The sequence below is a fragment of the Buteo buteo genome, chromosome 1 (genome assembly GCF_964188355.1).
Source record: "Buteo buteo chromosome 1, bButBut1.hap1.1, whole genome shotgun sequence".
NCBI classification, from domain to species: Eukaryota; Metazoa; Chordata; class Aves; order Accipitriformes; family Accipitridae; genus Buteo; species Buteo buteo.
Genome location: NC_134171.1, coordinates 13,120,765 through 13,147,225, shown reverse-complemented (window position 1 = coordinate 13,147,225; position 26,461 = coordinate 13,120,765). Strand labels below are relative to the sequence as shown.

The window sequence follows — 26,461 nt, the reverse complement described above, 5'->3', positions numbered from 1 at the left end:
CTGACTCAAAAAGTGTTTAAGCGCCTAACTCCTTGTGTGATTTGAAACTTTCAGCTGTACTCTACATTCTGCTACTGCTGAAAGATTTCCTGCAGCATATTTTTCTAATAGTTTCTTCAGCCTAAATAATATTATGAAGATGGGAGTATCATTATTTCCTTTGGACACACTCTGCAGACTTACAGAATTCACGACCGTGTATTTCCATTCTGTTATTTACCGTAGTAACCCAACAACTTTGACCCAAGTTTGATAATACCATGACGACAATACACTCTTCTGCTCGCTCCAGCAGAAGAATTGATTCCCACTCTCAAAAACAGAAGGCAAACGTTCATACTGAAAAAGGAATTAGTGACAGCATATGCTCCAAAATAGTATGTCTCTTGCATATAAACAAGTTCATTGTGCTTCAAAGCCATTTTGCTTTTATTTACTTTAGTAGTAATACGCAAGCTGTCTTGCAGAGGTGTGATTTTCAAAGAAAGGTAAGGAGAAATTAGTGCCAATCTTAATTGTTTTACGGTGATACCCATCTGAGAAATCCAGCAGAATAAGCGCTGGTATTTATCAGTCTCTGACCCAGTCACAGAAAATATCTGCAGAGGTGCAATTTTTGGTCGATGGTAAGTGTTCAGTGCCTAGTTCTCATCTTGATAATGACCTAATTCTCATCTTGACAGCATGGAACTGGTGTCAGTGGGGTCATGGTGCCAAGTACTTCTGTACAAGTTTACCTCAGCCTCTCGCGGTCTATTCAGGTGCAACTTGCCTGTATCAAAGCTTGAATAATTGTGGCTTTGCTCTTCTTGATACTGAGCTAATTACATTAACACAAGTTCAGATATTTCTGCATTTGCTGCGCTCAACATTTCCAGTTTCAGGGTAGACATAAGAGATGTGAGGTGATGAGAGGCAGGTACTTAGATCCTCGGTTAAGATGAGGGACAACTTTATCTTACTACCACTCTAGAGACATGATAACTGAGTCTGGGTGCAACGCGCATATGACCTTTCCAGAAAAAACCAGTAACAAGTTTCAAAGATGATAAGGAAGCATGAGAGCTCTGCTCCTGTAAGGTACCGACTGCTCGTAACTCCTTTGATTTCAGCGTGGGGGTGGAGAGAAGGGGTGTGCACGATAGGTTCTCTATGCAAACGGCAGAAGATGGAAGGTAAAGATAAGAGAATGGAAAGATTAATCAAACATGCTCGAATAGCAATCACCACCCTAAAGCCTCCACTTTTGGCACTACAGGTCAGTTCCACAGAGCTATGGATACACCTTCGCTCGATGCCCCAGACCTTCCGCAGTCCAAACTTTCCAAACCCACCAAATTCTGTTTTCCTCGTAAACGCACCAGGAACAGAAGGGAAGCCGCAGACCTCCTCCCCCCCGGGAGCCGCCACCTCGCAGGCCCGGCCGCCCCGGCCCCCAGCGCTACCACTAGCAGTAACGCAGGACGGGCTGCTGCAGCCGCCCGGCAGCGAAAGAGCGGCTGCCCTCCTCTGAACGCCCGCCCTCAGTTAAAGCCCATCGCTCTCCAGCCCGCTCCGCTCTCCGGGACCACCCCACCGCCTCCGCCCTCCCCGCTGCCCCCCACCTCGGCCGCGCTGAGGTGATTCAAAATGGCGGCCGGCGCCCAGCCCCGGTTGCCGCCTCCCCACCGCGCAGGCGTTTCCTTCCCCGGCGGGCGGCGCTTCTCACCGCCGCGCTGGGGAGGGGGAGCGGCGGCGGCAGCAGCGGGGCGGGAGGAGGAGGAGGAGGCCGAGCCGCGGGGACCGGAGCGTCCCGGGAGGAGCCCGGCACCTGTCCCGCCGGCAGAGCCCACCTCTGCGCCCGCAGCCAGGTGTGCGCCGCACCGCGCCGCGTCCGCCGCGGGGGCGGGCGCCATGGGAGGCCCTGCGCCTGGCGGAGACGGCGCTCGGCGGGCGGGGGCTGCGCCGCCTCACCTCCGCTGAACCCGCCGCTCCTCCGCGGGCACCGGAGAGCGAGATGGACCGCCCGCCGCAGCCGCCAGCCGCCTCCTAGTCGTCCCGCAGCAGCAGCAGCAGCAGCGGGGCGGGTTGGGCATGGCCCAGCGCGCAGAGAGCGACGGAGGGCAGCGCTACCCCGGTGAGGCGTCAAAGTTTCTGCGTGGCTCTTCCTCCTCGGGCGGCAGAGCCGGCCGGGCGGCGGCTTGCGCTCCTGCCGGGGCTCGGCCCCCCGCTCGGGGCCGGGGCAGTGTGTGTGTGTGGGGGGGGGGTTTGCTGGCACCTGTTGTGGTGAGGGGCAGAGCCCTGGGCGGGAGGGAGCACCCCCCGCACCGCACCGGTGAGGGGCTCGCCGGGGGCCGGCCGGGCTGCGGAGGGGTGGGCGGCCGGTTGCGTTGCCCCTCCGTGGCCGCCTTAAAAAGTTAGGAGGAGCAGCTGGGCTCCGCCGGAGTCTTCCCCGAGCGGTTTACAGACCGCAGAGGAGGGTGAGCGTTGCTTCCTCGAGCCGCTGGGGAAAGGCATCGGTTGTGGGTTTTTTTGTTTCTTTTGCTGTTTTTTTTTTTTAAGGGCAGGCCGGCAGCTAGGAAACTTTCGCAGTGTCGGGTCAGCCTCAAAGTCCGTGAAAAGCAAGCAACTTTCGTCTCTCTCGCTGCTTCTCTTTCTAGTCGAAGTCTCCTAGGCGATCCCCAAAGACCAAACAAAATACAGCTAACGTTAGCTGAAGTTCTCGTGACGCTGCTGCTAATTTGACGTGGCCTCGCATTTTTCAGTAATATTGGGGTGTGTGCGGGGGAAAGCCCTGTAAACTGCCTCTGGAGCAGAGGCTTTAGAAGAACGCTGTGAGTCATTTATATTGCCTGCCTGACATAGCAAAAAAGTGGAAAAGCGGTGAATGGTTTGCTTATGATCACTCTGCAAGCACTCTGCTCAGAAGCCAGGTTCGTGAAGCTCACACTTTGTGAAGGGCGCTAGCAAGGAGTTAGGTAGAAGATTTCTTAATTAAAAAAAAAAAAAAAAATCCCAACTTGTTTCTTTTCTTTTTGCTATTAAAGTTTTGGTAGTACTTACGTATGTAGCCTTAATAGCTGTATCTTGTGCTTTGTCAAAAGCTAGACTTCTGTAGCCTCAGGAATTCTTCACTGTTGGCAATGCTGTGGCTGTTAGAGCGTGAACATAAACAATCTGAACCAAGAAATGTTTAATAAACAAAACGGGATTTGGTGCTTTTGTGCACTGAGGTCATCTGCAGTTGCACTTCATAGCAGCAATGTGTTTCTTGGTACATGCAACAAAAATAGTCAAATGCATGGAGAGTGTAAACTGTTAATTTTTAAAAAATATTTTTCCTTGAAGAAGAGAAAAACAGCTGCAACTCTGTAATTGAGGAAATTCCTTGCTCTTAAATGCTTAATAACGAAAAAAATTGCTGTCAGAGATAAGTGTTGAAGAGACAAGGCATCTGATAAAAATTGAGAAGTTAACTCTTTGAGAACTGAGCAGTATATGTAAACCATTCCTCTTCTCATTCCTGTGAGGCAAGAAGGTATAAAGCCTGTTTTGTAGATAGTTGTCTTGTGCTTCCTTCTGAAGCCTGTTTTGTAGATAGTTGTCTTGCGCTTCCTTCTAAACAAGTTCGTTGCCTAAATTGCATTGCAATTCACAGCAAACTTGGAATAACATGGTTTGAATTGGCATCTTTCCGATCTTTGTTTTACTCTAGTAGTTTGGCATTGCTGTTAACTTTCTTTAGATTTTACATTAAAATGGGTTAAAAAGCCATTTTATTCTAGATCTTAGAAATTATAATCAAATATGACTTGCTCCCTCTGTGTGGTTGAGTGATACGCAAAGTCAAAATCTGTTTTAAAGCCTCTGGTAATTGTCAGAACATGTCTTCTTGCATGCCACGATCAGAATCTGGGGAATGTAAGGCTGTATGGACAGCTATACTGGGACGGACCAAACCTCCGCATGTCAGACTGAAGAATTTACCTGGGAGAGGGCCTAAAAGCAGGGCTAATGTATGTCGATGTTTCTATGAAGTTCTGACACTTGCAGTTCAGGGGCTTCCTGAGTTTGTTTAGGAATCCTCAGTCATTTTTAATTCCCTGAGCTTACATGTAAATTTCTGGCATCCACAGTGTACTGTGGCAAGGAGTTATGCAGGTCAGGTACCCTTTGCATGAATAGCTATGTCCTGATGTTAATTTTGAACCTGGCTACAAAACTATCTGGTGCCCCTTAGCACCTATGTTGGAAGAGTTAATGAGTAAATAATATGTACCTACCCTCTCATTGCCACTTGTGACCTCTGCTGTGTTTTCCTATCTCCCTTTCCCTTGTAATTTCTCTTCTGGGATATTCACACCATGGTTCCTGTAAGACATAGGATATTAAGACTTTACAAATACCAGTTTTATTTAGATGATAATGTATTTAAGTAACCCATGGGGATTATGAATGTTTTATAGACAAAAATGCTTATTCTTTCTCAGTTTATTATTCTACTAATACTTTAATAATGCTATGTTTATTATGATAATGTTGCAATAATGTTATGTTAATAAATGATTTATGGAAAGAAGCCAATATTGGAGCACATGACACTTAGAATGTTTGACATCAATTGTCAGATTTTGCACTTACCAGTGAGGCAGCTAAAATAAGGAGTATAAATATCACTTCATTACATCCTTAAAAACAATCCTACAACAACCTAATGCAAAATGAATCAAGGAGTTCTCATGTATATTTTTGACAGCTGATTACATTTCAAGTTTTCATTTAAAGCCCTTGATGGGTATACTTCAAAACTTCCCATAGTTTTGCTGAACTGTGTAATACCCTTGTAGCTTGTTGTTGCATAATTTGCTCCAGCAAGCTATAGCTGTTATGTGCTTCTGCATTTGCAGGCTGCCCGTTTAAAGGATATCTTCCTTTTAAATGTCTTGCTTAAAAAAATAACAAACCAAGTTAAAATAGTTTCAGTACCCTGCATGGGAATTTATTTTCACTTCTCTTTGAACTCTCTTGTTTACAGAATTGTTTGGCCTCTTGAGCTGCTGTATTTACTGGCTCTTCCAAGGCTGCTTGAATGCTTACATTTGTAAGCTTAGTCGAGAAGAGGCATGCAATTAAACTAAGGACTGGCTGCTACTCCAGAAAATCACTGAGCAGAAGTGAAGGCAGTCACTGGAGGAATTCATTATGGGAACATGCTTGTGCTATTTACCCAAACATCATCAAAGTTGTTCCTGGCTGATTACATTTCTGTACTTAGTTTTCTGGATGCTTTAAGAAGTATGAATTGTGGTAAAGCAAATGCCCGCACCCTTGCTTATACAGTTCCATAGTGTGTGTGTATGTGCTTTAGACTAACATTGGGGCTGGGTGGGCTGGTGATTTAAAGAGCAATGTAATGTGTATGAAGGGGTGGGTGAGCATGGGGAAGAGAAAACAGTCAGACTTGTGTTAGAAAAATAAGTGAATCCAAGCAAGAAGGTCTGAGAGCAAGAGATCCAAGTATGTGCAACACTGATGATGTCTAATGCTCCATGTTATGTCGTATTTGTACACTTTGACTGTCACAGTTGACTTCATGAAGTAGAATAGTTTGTTGCCTGTACTCAAGGATCGTCGTTGAAGGGGTTTTGTTTGGTTTTTTGCTGGCCCTTACAATTTTAATTTAGTGAACAGAGAGGTTCATAATGTACACAGTTGGTATGCTATCTATCTCAAGGCATCACTTCTTTAAATTGCAGGGGATGTAAACTTTTCAAACCACGGTAATGTGAAAAAAGAAAAGTTGCTATAGCAACTCAGTGAGTAAAGTGTATATCTTCACAAGATTTTTAGTCAAAACAATACATTTGAAACCTTGCTTATCCAAAGGATTAGGCAGTTGATGCAATGATTGATTTGGGTGGGTTACATAGTTGGCTGTTAGAAAGTTCTGAAAAGGTCTGAAAGATCCAGGGTTGTTTCTGCTTGACTTTTCCCTACACTTAGGAGTGGATTGAACTGGAGTGTCAGATCAACTAGTGAATAGCATTTGTGTAGTAAGCTAAAGATTTGGTATAGTATACAAAAGTACATTTGGATTCATTAACTTTTCATGTGACTGAAAGCTTGTGGAAGAAATTGTTACAGTTTAGACCAGCGGAATATGTTTGAAATGTGTTTTCTGTCACTTACTGCCTGTCAGTATCACAGTGCCAAAGTGTATTGATGGGCTCAGATCTAAGAACGGACAGTACATCAAACCCTGGTGTTTGGCAGGGCTTGGGTGCCATTAGCCAGTGGTTTGGAATTGCTGGGAGGAACCAGTTTTCCCAAATGATACGTTTGGGTTTTGTTTTGTTTTGAGGGGGAGGGGAGGTTGGGGTTTTTTAAAAGTAGAATGCAGGGAGGACCTCCTAGAGGACAACTGGCAGCTTTAATTAAGTGCTACACTTGAGAGAGAATAGGAGACCAGAGGCAGGAGACCAGGCTTCAGGACCTGGAAAAAAATCTGTCTAGAAAGCAAGCTGTTTGCAAGATGGAAGGAGCATTCTTCACTCCTTCACACTTAGCCCAGAATGTTTCAGAGTGAAGAAACTGAAGCAATATGTGCATATTTGTTCTGCCAACTGCTGCAGAGTAATTACATTGCAAACTTCAGCAGAGCTGTAGATAATTTAACCATTCATATAGAAAGAGAGGATGTATGTAATGTCACAGTAATAACCAGGTAGAGTTTTAAAGGGTCGGTAGTGGTTCTGGGAGCCAGGGCAGCAGTCCTGATGGTGTTCCAGTTCTATGAAAGGCTGCAGTTGCCCACGAGGACAGTGCATCTAATCTGCAGCTTGTACTCGACTGCCCTGTCTTTGAGAGTCGCTCAGATTTAGACTGGAAGTGGGGCACTGGCTGGATTAACTAACCTGCTGGCAGCCCCTGGGGAGACAGTGTGAATGTATATTGCAAATATGAAGGATAGCGATCCCTGAGTGCAGTAAATACAATGCATTTGCAAGTGTCAGTTTTACTGTACGTGCACTGATGAAGTGCATCATGCATATTGTCAAAATGTTGACTACATGAATAGCTTTAAAGCTCTTCAGATTTTGCATCTCTTGCTTAATGCAAAACTGATATATTATGCATTCTATTTCACTGACAAATTTATTACCAGTTTTATGGTTTCTAGAAGAGCGCTAAGAAATTCTGTTTAAATGAACACTTCAGAATTTTGGTCCAAGTGTATGGAAACAAGTTTTGTAGCTCCCCAACATCAGTAAATATGCATTTATGACTGTATAAAAATAAATTTCAAATATTTGTCTTAATATTGATATGGAACATTAAAGTACTGCAGTTTTTATAGTATGTAATTTCACTCTCCAGAGATGTATATGAAGCAAACACTGGCACACAACCTGCTTATGAAAAGCCTTTCATGCTTGACATTTTCTGGAAGCCTAATTTAAGTTGCCATTGTCCTGCTTGTTCAAGCAGGGGGAAGGGATAGTAATCATGTGCAAAAGAAGATGAATAACTTTTAATTAAAAGCCTAAATTATGACAGGACTGAGTGTACTTAAAAAAAAACCAAACTCGAACAACAAACAGCCAAGAATAAACTGCAACCTTCCTGCAAACTCATAATCTTGTCTTTTCTTTCTTTTTAACCAGTTACCAGTTGGGCCAAGACAACTGATGTAAATTTATCCAACTCCTTAAATGGTTTGAGCTTTCTGGGAATTCTGGATGCAAGAGTGGGCAGCGGAATCCAGGGCCTTCAAAACTTGAACTCCGGGACCCCAAGATCTCTCTCATTGCCTGAGTATGGGCCTGGTCAGCTGTCCAGTGCTTTAGAAGATTGTCATAGCCTTAAATCAGTGGATTCTGGTATTCCAACTCTAGAAATAGGAAATCCAGAGCCTGTTCACTGCAGTGTGTTAAATGTGAAGAGAAAGCAGTCAGAACCTGAAATTGTGCCTGACAGGGCTTTTCAGAGCGCGTGCACACTGCCGTCTTATGTGCCTCCACATTCTCTGACTTCTGAACATGACCATGCTGTGCGAAAATCCTCTACTTTCCCAAGAACTGGGTATGACACTGTCAAACTTTATAGTCCAACTTCAAAAACTCTGAATCGAAGTGATGATATCTCTGTCTGTAGTGTTTCTAGTCTTAGCACAGAACTGTCAACAACTTTATCGGTTAGCAATGAAGACATTTTGGACTTTGTGGTCACAAGCAGTTCAAGTGCAATTGTGAATCTTGAGACTGATGAGGCGCACTTCTCGGATGTTACCCTGAATTCCACTAAAGAGACCAATGATCAGAGCCAGCAGGAGTGTTGTCAAGAGACAGACGTGGACAGTAAACGAAAAATATTGGGACCTTTTACGAACTTCTTTGCCAGGTAATGTTTCCATAAAATATATTTGTATTTTAACAGCGAGATCCAGTAAGATCATAGGAGAAAGGTATTGTGTGATATTTTACTTTGAAAGAGATAATAGCTTGCTATTTTAATTTAAATTGGTATTAACAACATATTTTTTTCTGTTCCAAGTAGGCAGGCAAATACTGTTAGGGACTAAGGCCTCTGAATTCCACTTTGTATTATCTCTGTGATATATGGAAGCATCTTAAATCTTCTCAAAAGATTCCCTCTACATTACAGTAAAAGGAGTTCTGAACAAGGTGTTTTTCCTTTGAACAAGGGTTTTCTTCCTGGCTTCTCCAGTGATGCCTTTTGTGATTTTGGCCAAAGTCCTTAATCTCATGTCGCATAAATAGGTAAATATAGGTAAGATCCATACTGTATTAAAGAGCTTTTGTTGTCCCACAAGCGGGGTTCGATACCTGGTGTGCAATAAGCCAGTCTTACACACGGAGCTGGAATGTTTATTTCCTGTTTGCGCAAATATGGGTGCTAGGTGATAATTCCACAAAGCTAGCACATCACACCAAAGAACTACAACATATTTATTCTGTTACATGATTAGTAAAAACCTGCCGAAATTTACGTTCGTTGGTTAGTAGTCACCCTCTCATCTACTATTGGTTAGTTATATTTAAATTGGCCTCGCTTGCAATGTAGATTAGCAGGCATGCTCCTTGCAAGTGTGGGGAGGCAAGTCTTCTTAGTCTTGAATTGAGTCAGTGGTCGCGATCTCCCCCTGCTGCCTTTACCTCTCCCCTAGTTACTGCAGTTTTTCTGACTTCATGTTTCTCTGGCAGTCATCCTGCCTTTTGGCGCCTTCGGGAGCAGGATGTTCCCTTTTTATCAGCCTTTTAGTTCTTCAAGGGCATAGTGGTTAGTAAGGTGTGATACAAAGTAAACAGGCCTGCATAGTGAAACTATTGAGTAATGGTCCTCCTTAAAGGACAATGCATCAAGTTTAACCCTAAATTAAGAAGTATCACCACAGCCTAGTCATTAACTCAAACATATGGCTGCATTTTGACATTTGAGGATTCATAAGTGGTCTAGTCATGATGGAGTATTTTATTGATCAATATAAGTGTATGAAGCTTAAAATACAAATACTTGGCAAACACTTGCGTGACTACTATGATTTTTCTGAATCTCAATTATAGTTTTGTTAATACCTTTTTTCTTCATTTTTGTATGGAATGAGAACATCTGACACTTTGTCTCTCAGTTGTTGAAATGAAAGCATTGGCCACTCAAAGCAGTTATGTGACCTCTTCTAAACACAGCCCTTGTATGAGCGATAAGGTGTTCTAAATGCAGTTACCCGGTGACAGTGGTGAATGAGGAAAAGGACTAGTCTACTTTTTGGGGTTTGGGTTGTTGGTGGTTTTTTTTGTTTTTATTTATTCAAGGCCTTTATAACATCTCTTATTTTTAGGATATAACATCTGAAGTATGATATATTTTGAAGAAACAGTTCTAGAAGTAAACTTTAGACGCCAAGCAGAGTTGGCTGTATCTAACCTGTTTTGAAGACCTAATCTCTTCCTCATGTAAATTTTTTTTTTTTGCGTGAGATGAATAGGCTGATATGCATAGACTGATAAAATAATTAGAGAATTGGCAAACGACATTCTTTGAAAGGCTGCCTTATTTGCAAAGCTTAAGAGAAGCAGTTTCTTCAGATCTACTAAACTGGCTGAAGCCTTCATTGGTTTTTATTCTTAGGTTAAAGTAGAGTACTGTGCAGCAGAACTTCTGTCATCAGTCCTGTTTGAGGTGCTGAAGCTTTTGTGGACCTCTGTCTGTTTGTTGCCAAGGAACCAGACTTAATTCTGAAGCAGGAGGCTTCTCAGCACTTCAAAGCATGAACTTTTGTTACCCATTCTGGTAGCACAAATGCTAACTCAAACAAATGCTGTCCTTCAGCCTGGAGGGAGCACAGTAAAATAGGCGCATTTAGACCCTGCTCAAAGTAGGATGTTTAACCGCTTCTCAACTTTCCTCATCCAACAAAATAAAGCCATCTGTCCAAATTCTGTTCTAGTGTAGTCTCTAGTGGTTTTGCCAGTGTTAAAGAAACGGTGGTACTCACTAGGCTGAGCCTTTTAACCTGAATCTTTTCAGGTACGTTGAATTCCACAGAACAAAGGCTGTCCTTACTGCCTTTTAAATGGGGAACAAGTAATCTTGGTAACCATGTGATGTCATCGTGAGAATAAGAGGATTAAGTTCAAACTAGGTGATTGGCCTTGAAGTTCCAGGTCCTCTGTCTGTAACCTGGCCTTTAATATCCTTCCCTTTAATATCCACTTTCTGCTCTGTTTTGAAAACAAGAGTTGCTCACTTTTTGTTTATATTTGCACACCACACACCCATATTTTATGCATCCTTTCTCTTATGTTGTGTGACCTGGTGGTGAGTTTCACAGGTATTGGACAAGCAGGGAGCTTCTGAAGGTCCTTCTGTGCCACAGGAAATACTGTCTATATTTATGCTGTCAACATTGTTAAGGATCAAAACATGCTGTTGCTAGTTTTTGATGGTATTTGCAATCTGCTGTCCATGGGATTGTAATCGCTTCTTCTAGTGATCCCATACAGTCCCTGTTCCCTGGAGTTGCTATGGGCTCTTTGGATTCCCAGGGCTTAAATGAGTACTTCAGTAAATGAACTCGGGCCCTGCAGTGTTTTGTTTGAAAGTAACTGACTTCTAGGGGCCTTGCTACCTAGCTCACCCTGCGTTGTGTGCCAGGGTTTGTGCACAGTCTTAGACAAGGAAGCGGCATTTGGAATAGTATCTTTGAAGACCAGCTTGCTGAGAAGGGAGCTTCTTAAAGTAGTTTGTAAAAAGTGCTGCAGTGGTAGGTATAAACAAAGTCCCAGAGAGGAGCATGTTCTTAGCACTTCACTGTGTTGAAAGGAGTTTCACTTGAGATTCACAGTCTTGCAGGTTAAGTGCGTAAACCTTCCCTTTTGAAAACCACGGATGAACTATGGCAGGAGAAAGCCAAATTGCTTTGGCCAGTGGCTGGCCCATTTGTGTACAACGTGGCAGAACAAGCACTTGAGTGGTTTGTACACAGCCTTTCTGTCTTCCAGCAGCCTGATGGTCATGGAGTAAGGTTGCAGTGCAGGGGCTCTCAGCCTTAATCTGCAGGTTTAGCTCTTTGAGGGCTCCTCTGAGTAATGGGATATGGGTTTTGAACCACTGAGAGTGAAGATGAATCAGCTTAGTTTTTGCCTAAGTTGTTGACATTTGGTAAAAGGAGAAACCTTGCTTCTTGAAACAGCAGCTGTGCTTGTATTGAACCCCGTCTGTCATCTGAGAATGTGATAGTTTCTCCAAACTTCTCAAGACAGAGTTTGCTCTGGATATGTCAGTTAAGATTTGTGGCTGCCTGTAGAGATAATACTGACAAAAATTAGATGCCTGCAGTGCTTGATCACATGCACCTAAGCTGCTTACGTATCAGTTAAGGGTATATCTTCTACAGAATCAAGAAAATGCTTAGAGAAGCACCTGCTTTGGAATGTAAAATTATTTCTTAGCACTCTCTAGATTTATTTTTCCTTGCGAGATCGTATGTATGTGTGCACATGCCCTACACATGATTGTGTGTTCCATATCAGTTGTGGCAATATCTGTGGTGTGTTACAAAGGGTTGGTGTTGGCTTGGGGCTGCAGTTGAAAATTGAGTTGTAGAGGGGATTGAAGACAGGAGAACCCTGTTGGCTCCCTGCCTGTCAGTCCCGGCACCTTCAAGGGCACTTGGGGATGGAGTGCTCCTGCCCTGCCTTCTTGAGCACTATGGTGAAGAAAGTTTCCTTTGGCTCAGTTGCTGTCTCTTCAGCAGTTTCAGGCTCTGAAAGGTCTGGTTGTTTCCTCAGGCTGTTACATGCCTCTTTGGGTGTGGCAGGAAGATCCAAAGTGAGAAAAAGAGACCGCTTTCCTGCTTGTTTATGCATAGCTTTCCTCTTGGAAGAGCTTAAGGCACCACAGGTACAGTGCCAGGTGGAGTACTAGTGCTCTCATTAGGCTCCAGGTTAGCACATGAAAATGGATTATTGCTTCTGAAAGCAGCTGTAAAGCTGACTGTTGACAAAGAAACCTGACATGTTGGTTGTTTTCAAGTGTCATGTGTACTTGTATCAGCTCTAAAAGGCCGGAGGTCTTTCACATAAAGCATGAGTTTGAATTAATTTCCTTCATTCGAATATACACAGGAACTTGGTTTGAGAAATAGTATGAGCAAACAATTGGCTGGGAGACTAAAGAGTGGTGACTTGTCTGTCCCTTTGCCCTAGTGACCCAGAGTAGCGTAGGTTAGTGAGTTTTACCTTTGGACTTTGCTTCTGTATAGTACTGCTGAAACACAGACTTTTTAAATGTTCAGGTTTTAAACAGCTGTGCTGAATCAGGACCATTGTGATTTCACTGTAGAAGCTGTACTTTTCATTTATCGTTTTGGAGACTGAGGATGAGGCTTTTCATGGTTACATGCAGCATGACCATGAGAAGGACTAGAACTATGTTCAGTTAAATAATAAGCCATGCAGTTACCTTCCTTTGTAATGGACTAGGAGAATCCTAAGAATCTTTACTTAGTCCGCTGCTGTGGATATTGTGTATTTTTCCAGGAGTCTGGATCCTCTTTCTTTTCAGGCTGCTCCTAGAAGTTTTTGATCCAAATGTTCTAAGTAGCAGGATCTCAGGAAACTTCTACGGAGATTAGGAACAACACATGAAATAAAGGGCTTTAAGAAGAATATTTCATTTTACTGTTTCCAAAGAGTCTCTGTATTTCTGAGAGAAAGCTTCTCGAGCAGGATTGGCATCCTATACCATACATAGAAGCACAAACCTAGTCCAGACTGTGGCCTTACTTGTAGTCTGATAAGAAAAAGGGCTTAAGTTTCAAAATAATAGCTACTGGTTTCAGCATTAAGTCTGAAATCATGTGAATTTGATATGTTTATATCACAGATACACACACATATGTTCTGAGGTAGCTGGTCACACATAACTCGGAGTTCTGAACTTAGGAATTAGGTCCATCGATAGCATAGATAAGTCACCTGTGTTAATGAATAGGACCCTTTCATGATGTCCTGTTGCTTTTAATGAGAGTACAGCTTATTGAACACTCTCATTTTGGTGTTAAAAGGAAGGTCAAATAACAAGGAGCATTATAGTGTCGATTCCTCACTTTCTTCTCCCCATAAAGGGAATTCACTGACCACAGAAGGGAAGAGAAAGGATGAAAATAATTATGATTGAGTCATCTGAGATATTAAATTTTATATATGATGTTGTCTCCTCTGCATGTTTTATGTTAAATGAAGCCTATTAGATTGAGTATAGGCTGTTCAGGAGGAGACAGGCTGAGAAGAGGACTGAAGTGTGTAGGAGGAGGGACAGAAAGAGCTGGATGTGCTGTGGGGGAGGACATGAGTACACTGCTTTTAACCACAAATGAACAAACACTAGCTGAGCTGCAGGTGGAGTTGTCCAGAAGGTGGGAGGAAGGACTCCAGAAACCCAGCCTGGGACAGAGGGAAGCCGCATGGATACCCAACGCAGGCTGCTTCACTGCCCTGCGGGCAGGCTGGACTCCCCAGTGCTGCGGTTGCCTGACCCCCCAGGATTCACTCTACTGTTGGAGGGAAAAGAGGAGTTTGGTTGCAGTAGTTCCTCCCCACTACTCTGTCTGGGTGCATTTTGAGCTAATTGTTGCCAATAATGGGCATCCAACAGGGTTGGGGAGGGAGGAGGGCAACCAAGCTTACGTTTCAGTGGTGTGGCAAGCAGCATAGGCACTGAGGATCTGTATTAACAGATGGAAACAGTATTTCAGGAGCCCATGAGGTGTTCAGGTATATTCATCGGATGGTTGCTTCAGCCTTCACAATATGGTTTTGGATACTACTAATTTGAAAGCCACTTTCTGTCTACTTGACATGAAAGACTAGTGGTTCTCCCCTCATCTGTACATACTATCATGTCTCTATGTAGAACAAAAGAAAAGTTGCAGAATTTTTCTGAAATAAATATTCTCTGTCAAAGCAAATCTTCCATAGGTACAAAATTTGAGTTCTACAAAGATAATAGCCTTTTCTTTTGATAAAGGTTGAAAATTGTATGATACAGTTTTCAGAATTTCCGTCCTCTAATTCAGTGTATGAAGTTTTGAACTTTGACATGTGGCCTGTTCTCTACCAGGTGTTGAACTGAAACTGTCCACATTAATTTTAATCCCTATTTTCCCTTTATGTGTGGAATAATGTAACTTTTGTTTAGAATTACTGTTCTGTTAGTTCTTCCTTAAATTTTGCACTAAATCTTATTTGAGATGCAGGTCTTCAGAATAAAGGGAAGTTGCTTTTGCAGATAAAATTTGCTTTAAATAAAGTCTTGTTTGTGTCAGACTGTTTTCAGTTACTCAACAGCAAAACTAAGAGGCTTGTTGAAGTTATTTGTTCATTATGGAAGCTAATGAAAATTTGCTCAGCAGTACTTTGAGTTTTGGTACAAAATTATGCAGAAAGTGAGGACTTGATGTAGTCCAGTTATTATTTTAAATAAAGTCAAATGTGTATTTTTCTCTTGTAGTGGCTGGTGGGAAGCATTACAAAAGTCTTGCACTGGCTAGGGAGTGAGATTTGTAGCACGGATGGGTGTTGTATGTTGCTTGCAGCATTCAGCTATAGTGCTTTGCCTACGCGCCCCCCCTCCTTTATCTCCTGTGTGAGGCTGCCTTTTGGAAAACTTATGGTTGTTCAGTTCTACGCATTCTACATGCTTGCTTTTGAATAGAAACAGTAAGAACTACATGCATTGTGATAGATGTATACAAAACTCCAGGAACTAATTCAGATAAAGTAAGGTCTGTTTTCATTCTGATTCATTGTCTATGTGAAGGTTTAGTGAATTAGTGGGTCAGAGGGTCAGATGGTCTTTGTATCTTCAGTTAATTCACAAGAACTTTCCTGACTTTTCCCTTTGTTAAAATGAGCTGTGAGAAGAAGTGGATGGGCACTGGGGAAGAGGGAGAATATCAGCATGATCGCTGCCATGTGACACTATCTAATCAAAATACCATTTAATGTTCAGCTGATTTTGTTCCCTCCCTTCCTTATCAGCAATATCAACTGTTGTAAGTTATTGCAAGTATAGAAATGATTTTAAAAAATCACTCTGTAAAGAATACTTAATTCAGGGTCAACATTGTGAGGGAATTTTATGTATGCTTAGAGATTCTGAAACGTGCAGTGAGCAAGGTGAAATTAGATGGAATAAATACCAATTCTTTCTCCTTGGTTTTTTTTTTTTTAATAGTCTCCCTTCCTGTGTTATGTAATCTGTGGAGAAGTTGGCATCAATGTTAAGTTTTGTTTTTAAACATCTTTATAAAGGCTTAAACAAGAAGTGGTCTGTTAATAAAATTCTATGTATGGATGAATACTTGTTTAACAGAAATAGTATATGGAGACAGTGGGTTTTCTGGAGCAGGAATATGTGTTTTTATGCCTTGCTCTGGATATTCAGAGTTCTATTAAATGTTGAGTTTACTGGCAGGAAAAAGAAAGAAATCTATGAATTCTTCTTTATGAACTGTTAATCTCAATTTGGGCATTAGTTACATTGCTGTTTTAAGGGGCTATCCATATTAAGCCTCTCTTTGTAGTCATTAAGTGTGTCAAAAGTTTTTGAGCCTTACTGTAAGAATAACAAAGAAAAAAACCCTCTGGTAAATAAGGAGTCATTCACACCTTACATTGACAACTAACAGAATAAACACAAGAACTTGGTAACAATCATGAGGTAAGACATGATATTTACTTAGTGCTTGGACTCCGCTTTGTGAGCTGCAGCCTTGTGCAAGTACAGAATCACAAACCAGTTTAGGTTGGAAGCAACTTCTGGAGCCAGCTGGTGTAACCTCCTGCTCGGTGCAGGGCTGACTTCAGCACGAGATCATGTTCCTCAGGACCTTGTCCGGTCAATTGTGAGTGTATCCAAGGTTAGAATTGCCACAAACTCTATAGGTTACGTGGTCCAGGATTTATCTACTACCACTGTGATTTTTTTTTTTATCCAGTTGGAATTTACCTTGCAGCAGCTTGCTGCTTTGCCTCTTGTTTTTTCTGTTTACACCTTGGAGAATGGTCATCCATGCTAAATGAAACCACCTCTCAGCATCCCCACTTGTATGTCGTAGACCTCAGCACCCAGCCATCGTAATGGTCATCCACTGGACTTCCTCCAGTTTTTGATCTCTTTATTTCCATCCAGGGACCCCAAACTGGTTACAGGTAGAGTCTCATGGGTACCAGCAAGAGCTTTTAATCATTTTTTCCTCTTGATCTTGCTAACATAACCCAGTCCATGTTTAATCTGTATTGCTGCAAGGTCTTAACTGCTGACTTGGGTTCAGCTTTTTGCATAGGATGATATTTCATGTATTCATTCCATGTTTGATTTATGTGGTAATAGTACTTCAGATCAATGAAGAAATCTGCTTTCAGACTCTGAGAATAGAATTTTGGGTTATTCTGATAACACTGGGATAGCTGGGAATTTTGCGAGCCAGAAAAGAACCATTATGTATAGCTGGTTGACTCTAATAGTTTGAACTTGGACCCAAATGTTGCCTTTGTATGAGACTCCTAACTTGCTGAAACTCCTGTTTCTGAGAACTTGGCAGCATTCACGTGGTAGGCTAGCAGAGCCCATCATCCACATACAAAATAGTTCTTGGTTTGCTACAACCACTCCTAACTCCTACACATGCAGGATTACTGTCTGATTTATCTTTTCATGTCTTTGACATTTCAGTGGAGGCAGCTCTGCTTTGTTCTCCCCTAAAATGAGGGCTACCCTCTAAGAAAAAAAGTAAATGCAGAACACCGTAGTCTTGATAAGTAGTTTATCAAATCCTGCTTTTTTCTCCCCGAAATCTAAGAGAGATTTCCAAGTTACCCTGTTGCAAGATATCAGGTGTCCTGTACTGCTAACTTATATTACTGTCTCCCTCAACTGTAGAAATCTTTTTTCAGACCTGCAGGTATCTGTTACCCTGTAAAGTGTGATTATTCTTAGTTCTTACTGAACATACTGGAATGTCAGTGGTTGGAAAACTTTGTTTATAAAATGTGATAGGGATTTACAAAACATGATTTGCCATTAGTTACCTCTTTCATAGGTAGGTCAAATTCTAGACTGTCTGGCCCTACTTGTGTTGGTTTTGTTTATCCATAAACCAAGCATTGTTCTTCCTTTATCCTGACCTTTGTCAATCGCCCAGAGAAATTCTGCAAATCCTGCTTTTGTGTGTGATTTTGGAATCTTATTCAAAGCTTAACTTTCTACCTGTTGATGAATATTCTTTGCCATACCCAAAATACTTGGACTTCTTTGATGATATTTTGTTCTGTTGGTTGTTTTGGGGTTTTTGTTTTTGTTTTTTTTTTTAAATAAAAGTGTAGATTGACTGAGAGGTGATCTGGGATTGGGAGGGGAGAATGCAAGAACTGGCAATCACTGCATCTAGTGAATTATTTCTAGAAACCAGTGTTACCTGGTCATGGGTACTAACTGTTAGCTTCTACCTATGGAGAATGTATATTCAGGGCTTTGCAGGAGATTTTGGTAGGTCTCCTGACAAGAATTTCTTGTCAAGTCCATCAGTTCCCTAGTCATCATGATTTATGTGTCAGGAGTCTTGTTCTTCCACTAATCAGGTAACCAAAATTCCTGTTACTGACTTTTCAGGGTTTACTTTCTGTGCCTCTGCAAGTTGTTTAAGTGGCCAGAGTGCAAATTTGGAACATCTGGAGGTGAGAATCTTTCTTGTGTTTGTTGAGGGTAAGTTGTGAAGGTTATGGTTAGTACAGCATACAAAAGGTCATTGAAGGATGAGAAGAAAGCAATGTTGTTATACCTTTTGCCTGAACTCTGTAACAGTTTGAGAATGTTTCTTAGATAGTGTTAATTGAATTTGTGCCATGCCAGGTCAGGTGGCTGGACACTTTTGCTCACAATGCAGCAAATATATTAAGATAAATTTTATTAAATATTTTTTGCTTAATAGGTGCTGTACCTTACTTAAAATGTTTCAATGTAGGTTTCTGGATGCCTTGTAGCACTGTGCTTATGTGCTTGACATGGGTTTACCTTGTTCTTATGATTAGTAACTGCTTACTGTCAAACTCTTTAAAGTCCATTATACACAGTATGACTGCCTTTGCATAGGCTGAGGGGCTTAAGACCTTAGTGCTCTTTCCTCATGTAGTTTAGAGTTACCAGGAAATTTCAGGATCTTCCTCCAGAAGTAGCTGAAATGAACTTTGACTTGTGTCTGTTTGCTTCCTGCTTCTTAAGAATGCATGCGAATCTGATACTCATTTGAAATTGTTTTTCAAGATAATTTTGTTCTACAAAATCTGAACGTTTTGAACTTTATTCACTGTTCTTGTTTTTCATCTGCTCTACTCATGAGACTGATAAGTCCTTCCAGTTAATTGGCATGACTATTCCAATTATTTTGTCTTCTGAAAATAACCTTCTTAATTGAAAGACTAATTACAATTTGGATGTTAGCATGCATCTTGAGAGCAGGAAACGTTGTATGTGTTTTTAACACTTGTAACAAAAATTTACCTGCAATTGCGAATTTGTTTTGGGAAATGCAGATAAAAAAATTGGATCAGTCTATGCATGAGTTGGGTCAGTGTCTATTTAATTCTCATGCATGTTTCTTTACAGCAACTGTCTCTTTTAAGAGTAAGGAACCCATTGATTTGCAAATATAATCTCTATGCTAGGTCAGTGTTAAAGTAGTCTACCACAGAGCAGCATATGCCATCTCACTTTTCTTTTGTTTGGAACTATCATTTCATGCTGCTTTCCAGTAGTTTGTGTACTGTGGAACTTTGTCTAAGGAGCCATGTCAAAATAGCAACAGCAAAATAGTTTAAAATCATCAATTTCAGATTTTTCTGAAGAACCCAAATACTCTAATCATGAAAACTCCTAAGTCCTAAGCTTCTGTACCCTTTTATGTCAGGCAACTGGTATATCTTGGGAGTTCTGGGGAAGAAAAATACTGTGCATTGCCTGGAAGCCCAGGTGGGGGGGGGGGACGGACTGTTCACGCTGACAGGCATCAGTGGGTGTATGTATGTGTGTCTGCCTCATACACCTCCACGCTAATGACAGGTACTGTGTTGAAGCCCGTCCTTCTTTTTCTTGTTTCCACCTGTCCTTGACTCCCATGGTACTGAACTTTAGAGGTATCTTGAGGGGCACAGTATTGAGTCTGCCTGGCTAGAGAAGACTTTGAGACTTTTCAGGGAAAAGGCTTACAGCTGACTTTAATATCTGGAGTAGATTGGCAGCAGGAACCATGACAGCACTGTCTCTGCTCCTTTTAGTGGATAAGTGTGTATACTGAACTGGGGGGAGTGGTGGGGAGGGATGACCTTTTGAGAGGTGACTTGACGTAAGTGACTAACCTTGCTTGGGACAAACCACAGCTGAAATGTGGAAAAAGTGAATACTTCAATGCTTGTGGAGCAGCACTATGAACTTGTCGCCTGGCAGTAGTTGCTGGCAGTTGTGTTACAGGCTTCCTGTCTTTTTTTAGAAAGAGGGTCATACTGAACTAGATAAGCTTTCTGCTTCGGTGGTGGTGCAGGACTTTGTTTAAAAGGATAAACTTGAAAAAGCTGTAATAGATGCTGTACAGATAGTTTTGGTTTGATTACTTGTTATTGATGTGGTTCTAATTTTTTAATTTTTTTATTATTATTTGATTGAGGCGTCAGCCTAACAATGACAGTACACAAGGCTACATAAATCCTGGCAATATATGAATGTGCAGTATGTGTGTATGGCAACTATTCAGTAAGTTTATCTTAGCAGTGCTTATAGAACCAAAATGAAGTGGTTCTTAAGTTTTTGTTAAAAAATAAGGTTTTCCTGACACTGCTGAAATTATCTGTTGGTATCGACTTCCTCTCTTCCCCACAAAAAAGGCAGTTGGGCAGATCAGTATACAGTAATGGTGCAGTATGCATATGTTCAAGCAAAAGATTGTTCGGTCTTTCTCCTGTATCACAGGAGGCTATTTGTATGTATGTAAACATTAACTCTGGAGTTAGAATTAAATTCTCTTCAGGCAGGTAATTCCTCTCCACAGCTCAATTAAAATAACAAGGTTAAACAGCCGTCTGGTGCCAAGTACTGTTTTTAGGGGACTGTGCAAAAGTAATTTTCTCTTTGAAATGTGATCTCAATTTAACTTCTGTTCTTAGTTTTCTTAAAATAAGCAGCTGCAGACACTTAGTGTAAAATAGTTAATGCGTTCAATAGGAATGCAAATGTAATCCATGACACTTTAATGGCTCCATACTAATGATACTGCAGACATGATGTATCATGTCAGATATTTCTGTTAATATCCCTGTTGTAAATCAGCATGATGTCCTCTAATGGTTGTGAAGAGGACAATGAGACTGAGACAATGATCAGCATGTGATCTTTTCTTTTAAGATGTGTCAACCCTTTTTACATTCAAGATCTCAATTTTTGTATCTTAAAACACTTGTAATTAAACTTTGAGACCTTTTACCCTAGGATTTCTGAGCTCATCTTTGGAGTGAAGAACTGTTTGCTATTTTTTCAAATAGAGAATTTTTGTTCCTTGTTAACCAGTGTTTTTCGTTAGGTAAGATCTCCTTAAGTTACCTTTTAGAGTGGAATTTTTTTTTTGTGAATTATATTTGCTCAGAAGTGAGACTGCTTAGTACTTCTTTTGAAAATCCTAGGGAGCTGTGTAAGCATGGGAGGAAAGGAATTCCTTTTTGTACTGTGGCAGCAGAAAAATGAAAGCTTTTGCTATGAATTATTTGCTCTGATATATATATGGCAGAAATCATTACTTCCTTCCAAGGGAGTTGCATATTTTAAGGGTCTACTTTCAGTCCAGAAGTCTCAAGTAGTGGTTTTATTAGGACCCTGTGGTGTTGTCTTGATGTACTGCAAAGCTCTGCAGAAATCAGACCAGAGAACATTCCATAGTATTTTTTTTCCTTAAGTTTTCTAAAATTAGGTGCAGACGGAGCAGCACCTCTTCTGCTTCTTTCATGCCAGCCCAACTTTCCCGTGGTTTACCTTTGGCGTGTTCCAGTCTGAGGCAAATCAGGGTTTAACAATACTGTGTGTCCTCAGTCAAAGCAGGAACAGGTTGTAGTCTGCAGTTCTACATCTGATTGTGCCAATTTGTGGCTTCTGATAAGGTTATGCCTTTTGGGAGTTTTGAGACTTTCTGGAGTGGATAAAGAGTGTGGACACCCGCAAAACACCAGGACTTAGGCACAGACAGAGAGCAGGGAAAAAGAGGAAAAGGAGAGTAAGTTGCTCTGTACAGAACGGGAATTGTATATTGACTGTGCCTGATGCTTTCAGTTCAATATAAATTTTAAATTAAAAAAAAAAAGTGAACTGGAAATCCCTGAAATAGTACAAAGGGAGGAAGAGAAGCCTGGTGCCCTAGAGTGTACAGTGGAAATCACACAGACATAGAGGAGAGTGAGCTGAGCAAGTCCTGTGCCATCTGCTAGATAAGCTGGAGAACAGATTACTTATTATGAAGCTCCCTCTAAAGGCAAAACAGATAGTTAGGATTGCGGAATTGAATTGAAGGCAAATATGTGAGATTGACTTTTCAGGTTTAGTTCATCTTACGCAGGCACTTGCAGCAGGGAGCTATTATACTTTATTATTCCAATTCATCTTTATTTTTGCTCTGAGGATAAAGATGTACTGCCGCTCTTAAAATCCCTCAGAGAAGATTGTTGCTTGTGTATACCTGTGCTAGCAACTTCTAATGTGGATAGATAGGGAGAGAAACTTGCCTGTTAGTCCTTTAATTTTCATGTTATTGCAGTGCTAATGAACTGTGGTGAAAGCCTTTTACTTGCAAAAGAGGATTTGAATGTGCACAGAACTGTCATGCAGGTGTGCCTCCTTATGGGGCTCTCTCAGGTGTCCCTGAGGCTCGAAGTTCTTGTTTGCTCTGAAGACAGTATGTAGTCTGGAATTTAGTTTGCTTGCTTCTGAAGTAGTAACAGTCTGAAAGAAAACCTTCTGCAAGAACAGCCAGCCTGTCTTGCATTGTGTATCCTATTTACCTGCAGTGGTTTTGATGATGTTATTCCTGTCATGTTTTCCTTTTTATTCTTAGATATATTTCAGAACTTGCTTGGTATTTCTCCATTTTAAATTAACTAAACATATGTATAAAAAGAAAAAAACCTCATGTCTGTCTGTTTGCATTTTATTTCCCTGGTAGCTGTCTCAAATGATCCTCTAGATCCATCATCTCAGGCTGTTTTACATAAATGTTACAAACTTGGGCAGGGGTAAGAAGATCATTACATGCAGAAGCCCTTCAGGGTACTAAATGCTCAAACAGAATGGATTCTTTATGTTGCCAAAGTGAAGGTATTGCTGGTGAAAAGAAAGCAAACTCAACTGAGATATCTTTATTGGAAGTTGGTTTTGATGATCTCTTTTTCCCAGCACTAGCAGTTGTGGTAGCAGTGTAGTCAAACTTGTTGACTAATGCTCTAGTTAGCTTACAAATCTCTAAGTAGCATTACAGCTGTAATGATGAGCTACAGGAGAGCTTCATAACACTGAAATGGAGTATGCTAGTTACAGAGACAAAGCAAATCTTTGGTTTTGATCAAGTAGTTTACCTGTAGAATTATAATTTAACGCTTTGAAAAAAGTGCAAAGATGGAAAATATGGCAGTACATTTCTGCATTTTTTATGCTATTCTTCTTTAGTGCTTTCCCTACAATTATTTCCTGTACATCTTTATACTAATTTTTATTTTGTGTGAGGTGGGGTAGGGGAAAGCCGAAAGGGGTTTGTAGAAGTACAGTTACTGCTTAGCTTTGACATCAGTTGTTATTGACTTGTGTGATTTCTGTACCTAAACACTTTGTTCTTATCTTTTAATACGATAAAGTTTCTGGTTTGGGTTTCAAGGTAACTGTACCCTTGTGATATAGAAGCGTGTGATCATTTGTGTAAATATATGCATATTTAAGGATGGTAGTGCTCCCTATTAACCTTATAATACATTCGAGTGCACTCTGACGTGTGTGCCTCAATTGTTTGTCTCGTATTAAACATTTCTCTTGTATTCCAAACAGTACTATATCTATTGATGTATTTATGATATTGTCCATGTTAGCTGATCCAAAGTGGCCAGGAAAAACAACTTTTTAGTGTCCAGATTGTTCCTATTGCAGATGTGTATTCAGCCCTTTTAGAATGTGACGCTCAATATAGTTTTATTTCCCAAACTGCCACACTTTATGAATAATAAATAATCTGTACTTGGTGGGTCAACCCACTGGGCATTAAAGTAGTAACTGTATGGAAAAACAGTAATGCCATTCTGGAAGCATCCATAGTATGAAGGTACTATAGCTGCCTGCTGATTGAAGGAGCAAAAATGCTTTTGTCTCAGTGAAATTTTTTTCCTTTTAAATGAGGGATCGAAAGCCTATAGTCAAGTTCCCAGAAAAACCTACCACAAGGTGTGTAAATAATTGAGCTAACCTGGAGGTATCTGAATATTCACTGAACTAGACAGTAGGACAAAAGAAAATCTGTTACTTCAATAATCCAGACATGCCGTGGGTGTAGAACATCTGTTTTGCTCTTGGAGAAGCTGACTGCTACCAAAAGCATGAAGACTGGTCTGTACCGTATGTCCAGTTTTGGATAAACATAGTTGTGGTGAGAAGATGCAGGTCTGGCATATGGCTTTATGATTAAAAACTAGTAACATCAATAAAAGTAATGTAATTTTCAGTGGCTTTATGTCTAGCTTTATGACTGTTACTATGGTGTTTAAGCGGGTTAATTTGAGACATTTCAGAGAGACTTCAGAATTAATGTGTTTTGATAGCTGCTTTTAAGTTTATTCAGGAAAAATAATCTTTTATGAAAGCAGATCAAATACAGTAGAAGGCCACTATGTCTACAACTTTTGTGATTTTTGGTAGTAGGGTGTTGTAACAGGCGGGTGGAGAATGTTTATACAAAAAGAGGTTTAGTGTTGTAGTCTTACTGTAAAAGAGTGAGGCTGAATGATCTAGAGGGAGGGTAAAAAGGAAGGCCATTTTTAGAAAGTTACAAATGAACTTTTTTATCTACTAAAAATTCTTACTTAACCAAGTCGGTTGCCTAGTATGGTGATAATACTGCATGATGTACCTCTTGAGGATGGCAAACAGTGCCTACCAGCACAACCACAAGAGGAATCAGACTATGTGATTGGGATACATAAGGTTAGCAAATTGTCTATCCTTCTGTTTATTATAATTAATCAACCCTTTTTCTTAATCAAACTTTTTTTTGTAGGAATTTGTTTATCAGAAAGCAAAGTGCAAGATTTGAAAAACAAAATGATGTGGGATGGAAGTTGTTTGGAAAAGTACCCCTCAGAGAAAACTCACAGAAAGATCCAAAGAAAACGCAAAAGGTATTTGTTTAATTCTGTGTTAGGATTAGTGGTGAATGTAGAAGCCAGTTAAGTTTATGATCTGTATGAACACCTGTGAAGCCTGTTTGAGTTGCACACAATTTCTTGGACAGTATCAAAGAAGGTTCTTCATTGAAATTTTACTTCCATTATAACAGTGCCGTTCAAAAGAATGTGTTCTTACATGGTCATTACATTGAGTACTCCATGAAAACACATACCAGTCTGGTATAAAGCATTTCCTGTGAAGATTCAAAGTATGTGAAAGTGTATTTGTTTTTTATAGTCAAGCTTAGTAGGTATTTTGCAAATCTTTCAAATTCCTTTGTCTTGGTCTGGCTTTCACTGGTTTGTGGCATTTGTGTCATGGACTCATCTATAAGATACTGTTTGAAGGGAAATTGTGTTCTGCTGGGCCTTGGCTTATTTATGCTTAAATAGTAATTAAAAATACGTAAATTCAAAATAGAGTGAATGTGGTAGAGTGCCAGAAACTTGTGTTGGAATGCTACTTTCACCTATTCCTTGTTTTCTGAAGTATTTGCTGTTTGGAGTTGAAATTTTCCATGTGTGAGCCTTGATGAAAATTCATTCCTTGACTTGAAATGTTGGAACAATATAATACAGTTCAGGATAAGTGAATGGAATAATTTGTTTTTCCTTGTACAGTACAGTCCAAGAGGGAGTGTGTATTGAAATTGAAATTGTTTATTGAAGTGGTTCCCTGAAGAGAGAAAAACTTTAAAAGTACCAGACACACCAAAGAATTTAGGTTTTTCCCTGTCTTCATTGCTGCTTAAGTAGTTTTGACACTGGTTTTTATGTGTGTGTCTGTTGCTTATATTTGCCAGTAGTTAGATCCATGATTTGTCAAACTTTAGCAGCTGTTTCTGGGGGCTGGGGAGGGGGGTGAAGAGGTTATACAAAAACCTTTTCAGGCCTTCCTTAGTGTGTCATAAGAGAGTTAAAAAAAACATAGTGAAAACCCCTTCTCTTTTTCTTTGCATATCACTTCTCAAGCTATAGCATTATAAAATTGTTGAAAACATAACTTTTCAGAGGACTGGTTCTACTACAGATGAACCCAAGCACATTGCTAGTGAATCAGATAACCTGCCTTCCCAATGGGGAAAGATCTTGTGAAATCCAACTATGTGGTTAGTAATTTTTGAGCTGCTCTTTTGGAGAGAAGAAAACATCCTGTGGGAATAGGAAGGTTTGCATGGAGAGAGACCACATAGTAAGAACTTCAAAACCAGCTGCTGTATGTGAAATGAGAATGCTGATTTGAAGTACTGTGCTGCTTAATTTAGGGTGTGTCATGCGACTGTTCTTAGCTGTAGCTAGGCTGTTAATTTAAATGAAGTTCAAGTAACTTTTTGAAGTTGTCAATATGATCAACCATTCAGGCTTTATCTACAGCTAGTCTTGATACAATTAACAGTTCTGAAGTGTTCACCAAAGATTTTTGATGACACAATTGAAAAGGCTTA

At 40.7% G+C, this 26,461-nt stretch overlaps 1 protein-coding gene across 3 annotated transcripts in view; it reads left to right on the top strand.

The window, feature by feature from the left end:
* Positions 1-1,746: 1,746 nt before the first annotated feature.
* TBC1D14 (TBC1 domain family member 14) overlaps positions 1,747-26,461 on the top strand; it is a 75,457-nt gene continuing 50,742 nt past the window's right edge. The window contains exons 1-4 of one of the 3 annotated variants that reach the window (XR_012649701.1): positions 2,098-2,116; positions 5,015-5,274; positions 7,644-8,379; positions 24,848-24,968. Coding sequence is in view for 2 of the 3 variants with exons in the window: in XM_075022639.1 (XP_074878740.1) it covers positions 5,190-5,274; positions 7,644-8,379; positions 24,848-24,968 (942 nt within the window). In the remaining variant the exon portion in view is untranslated. Of the gene's footprint in view, positions 2,117-5,014; positions 5,275-7,643; positions 8,380-24,847; positions 24,969-26,461 lie in introns of those variants that run through there. The other 2 variants (XM_075022647.1, XM_075022639.1) reach the window with 2 other exon arrangements.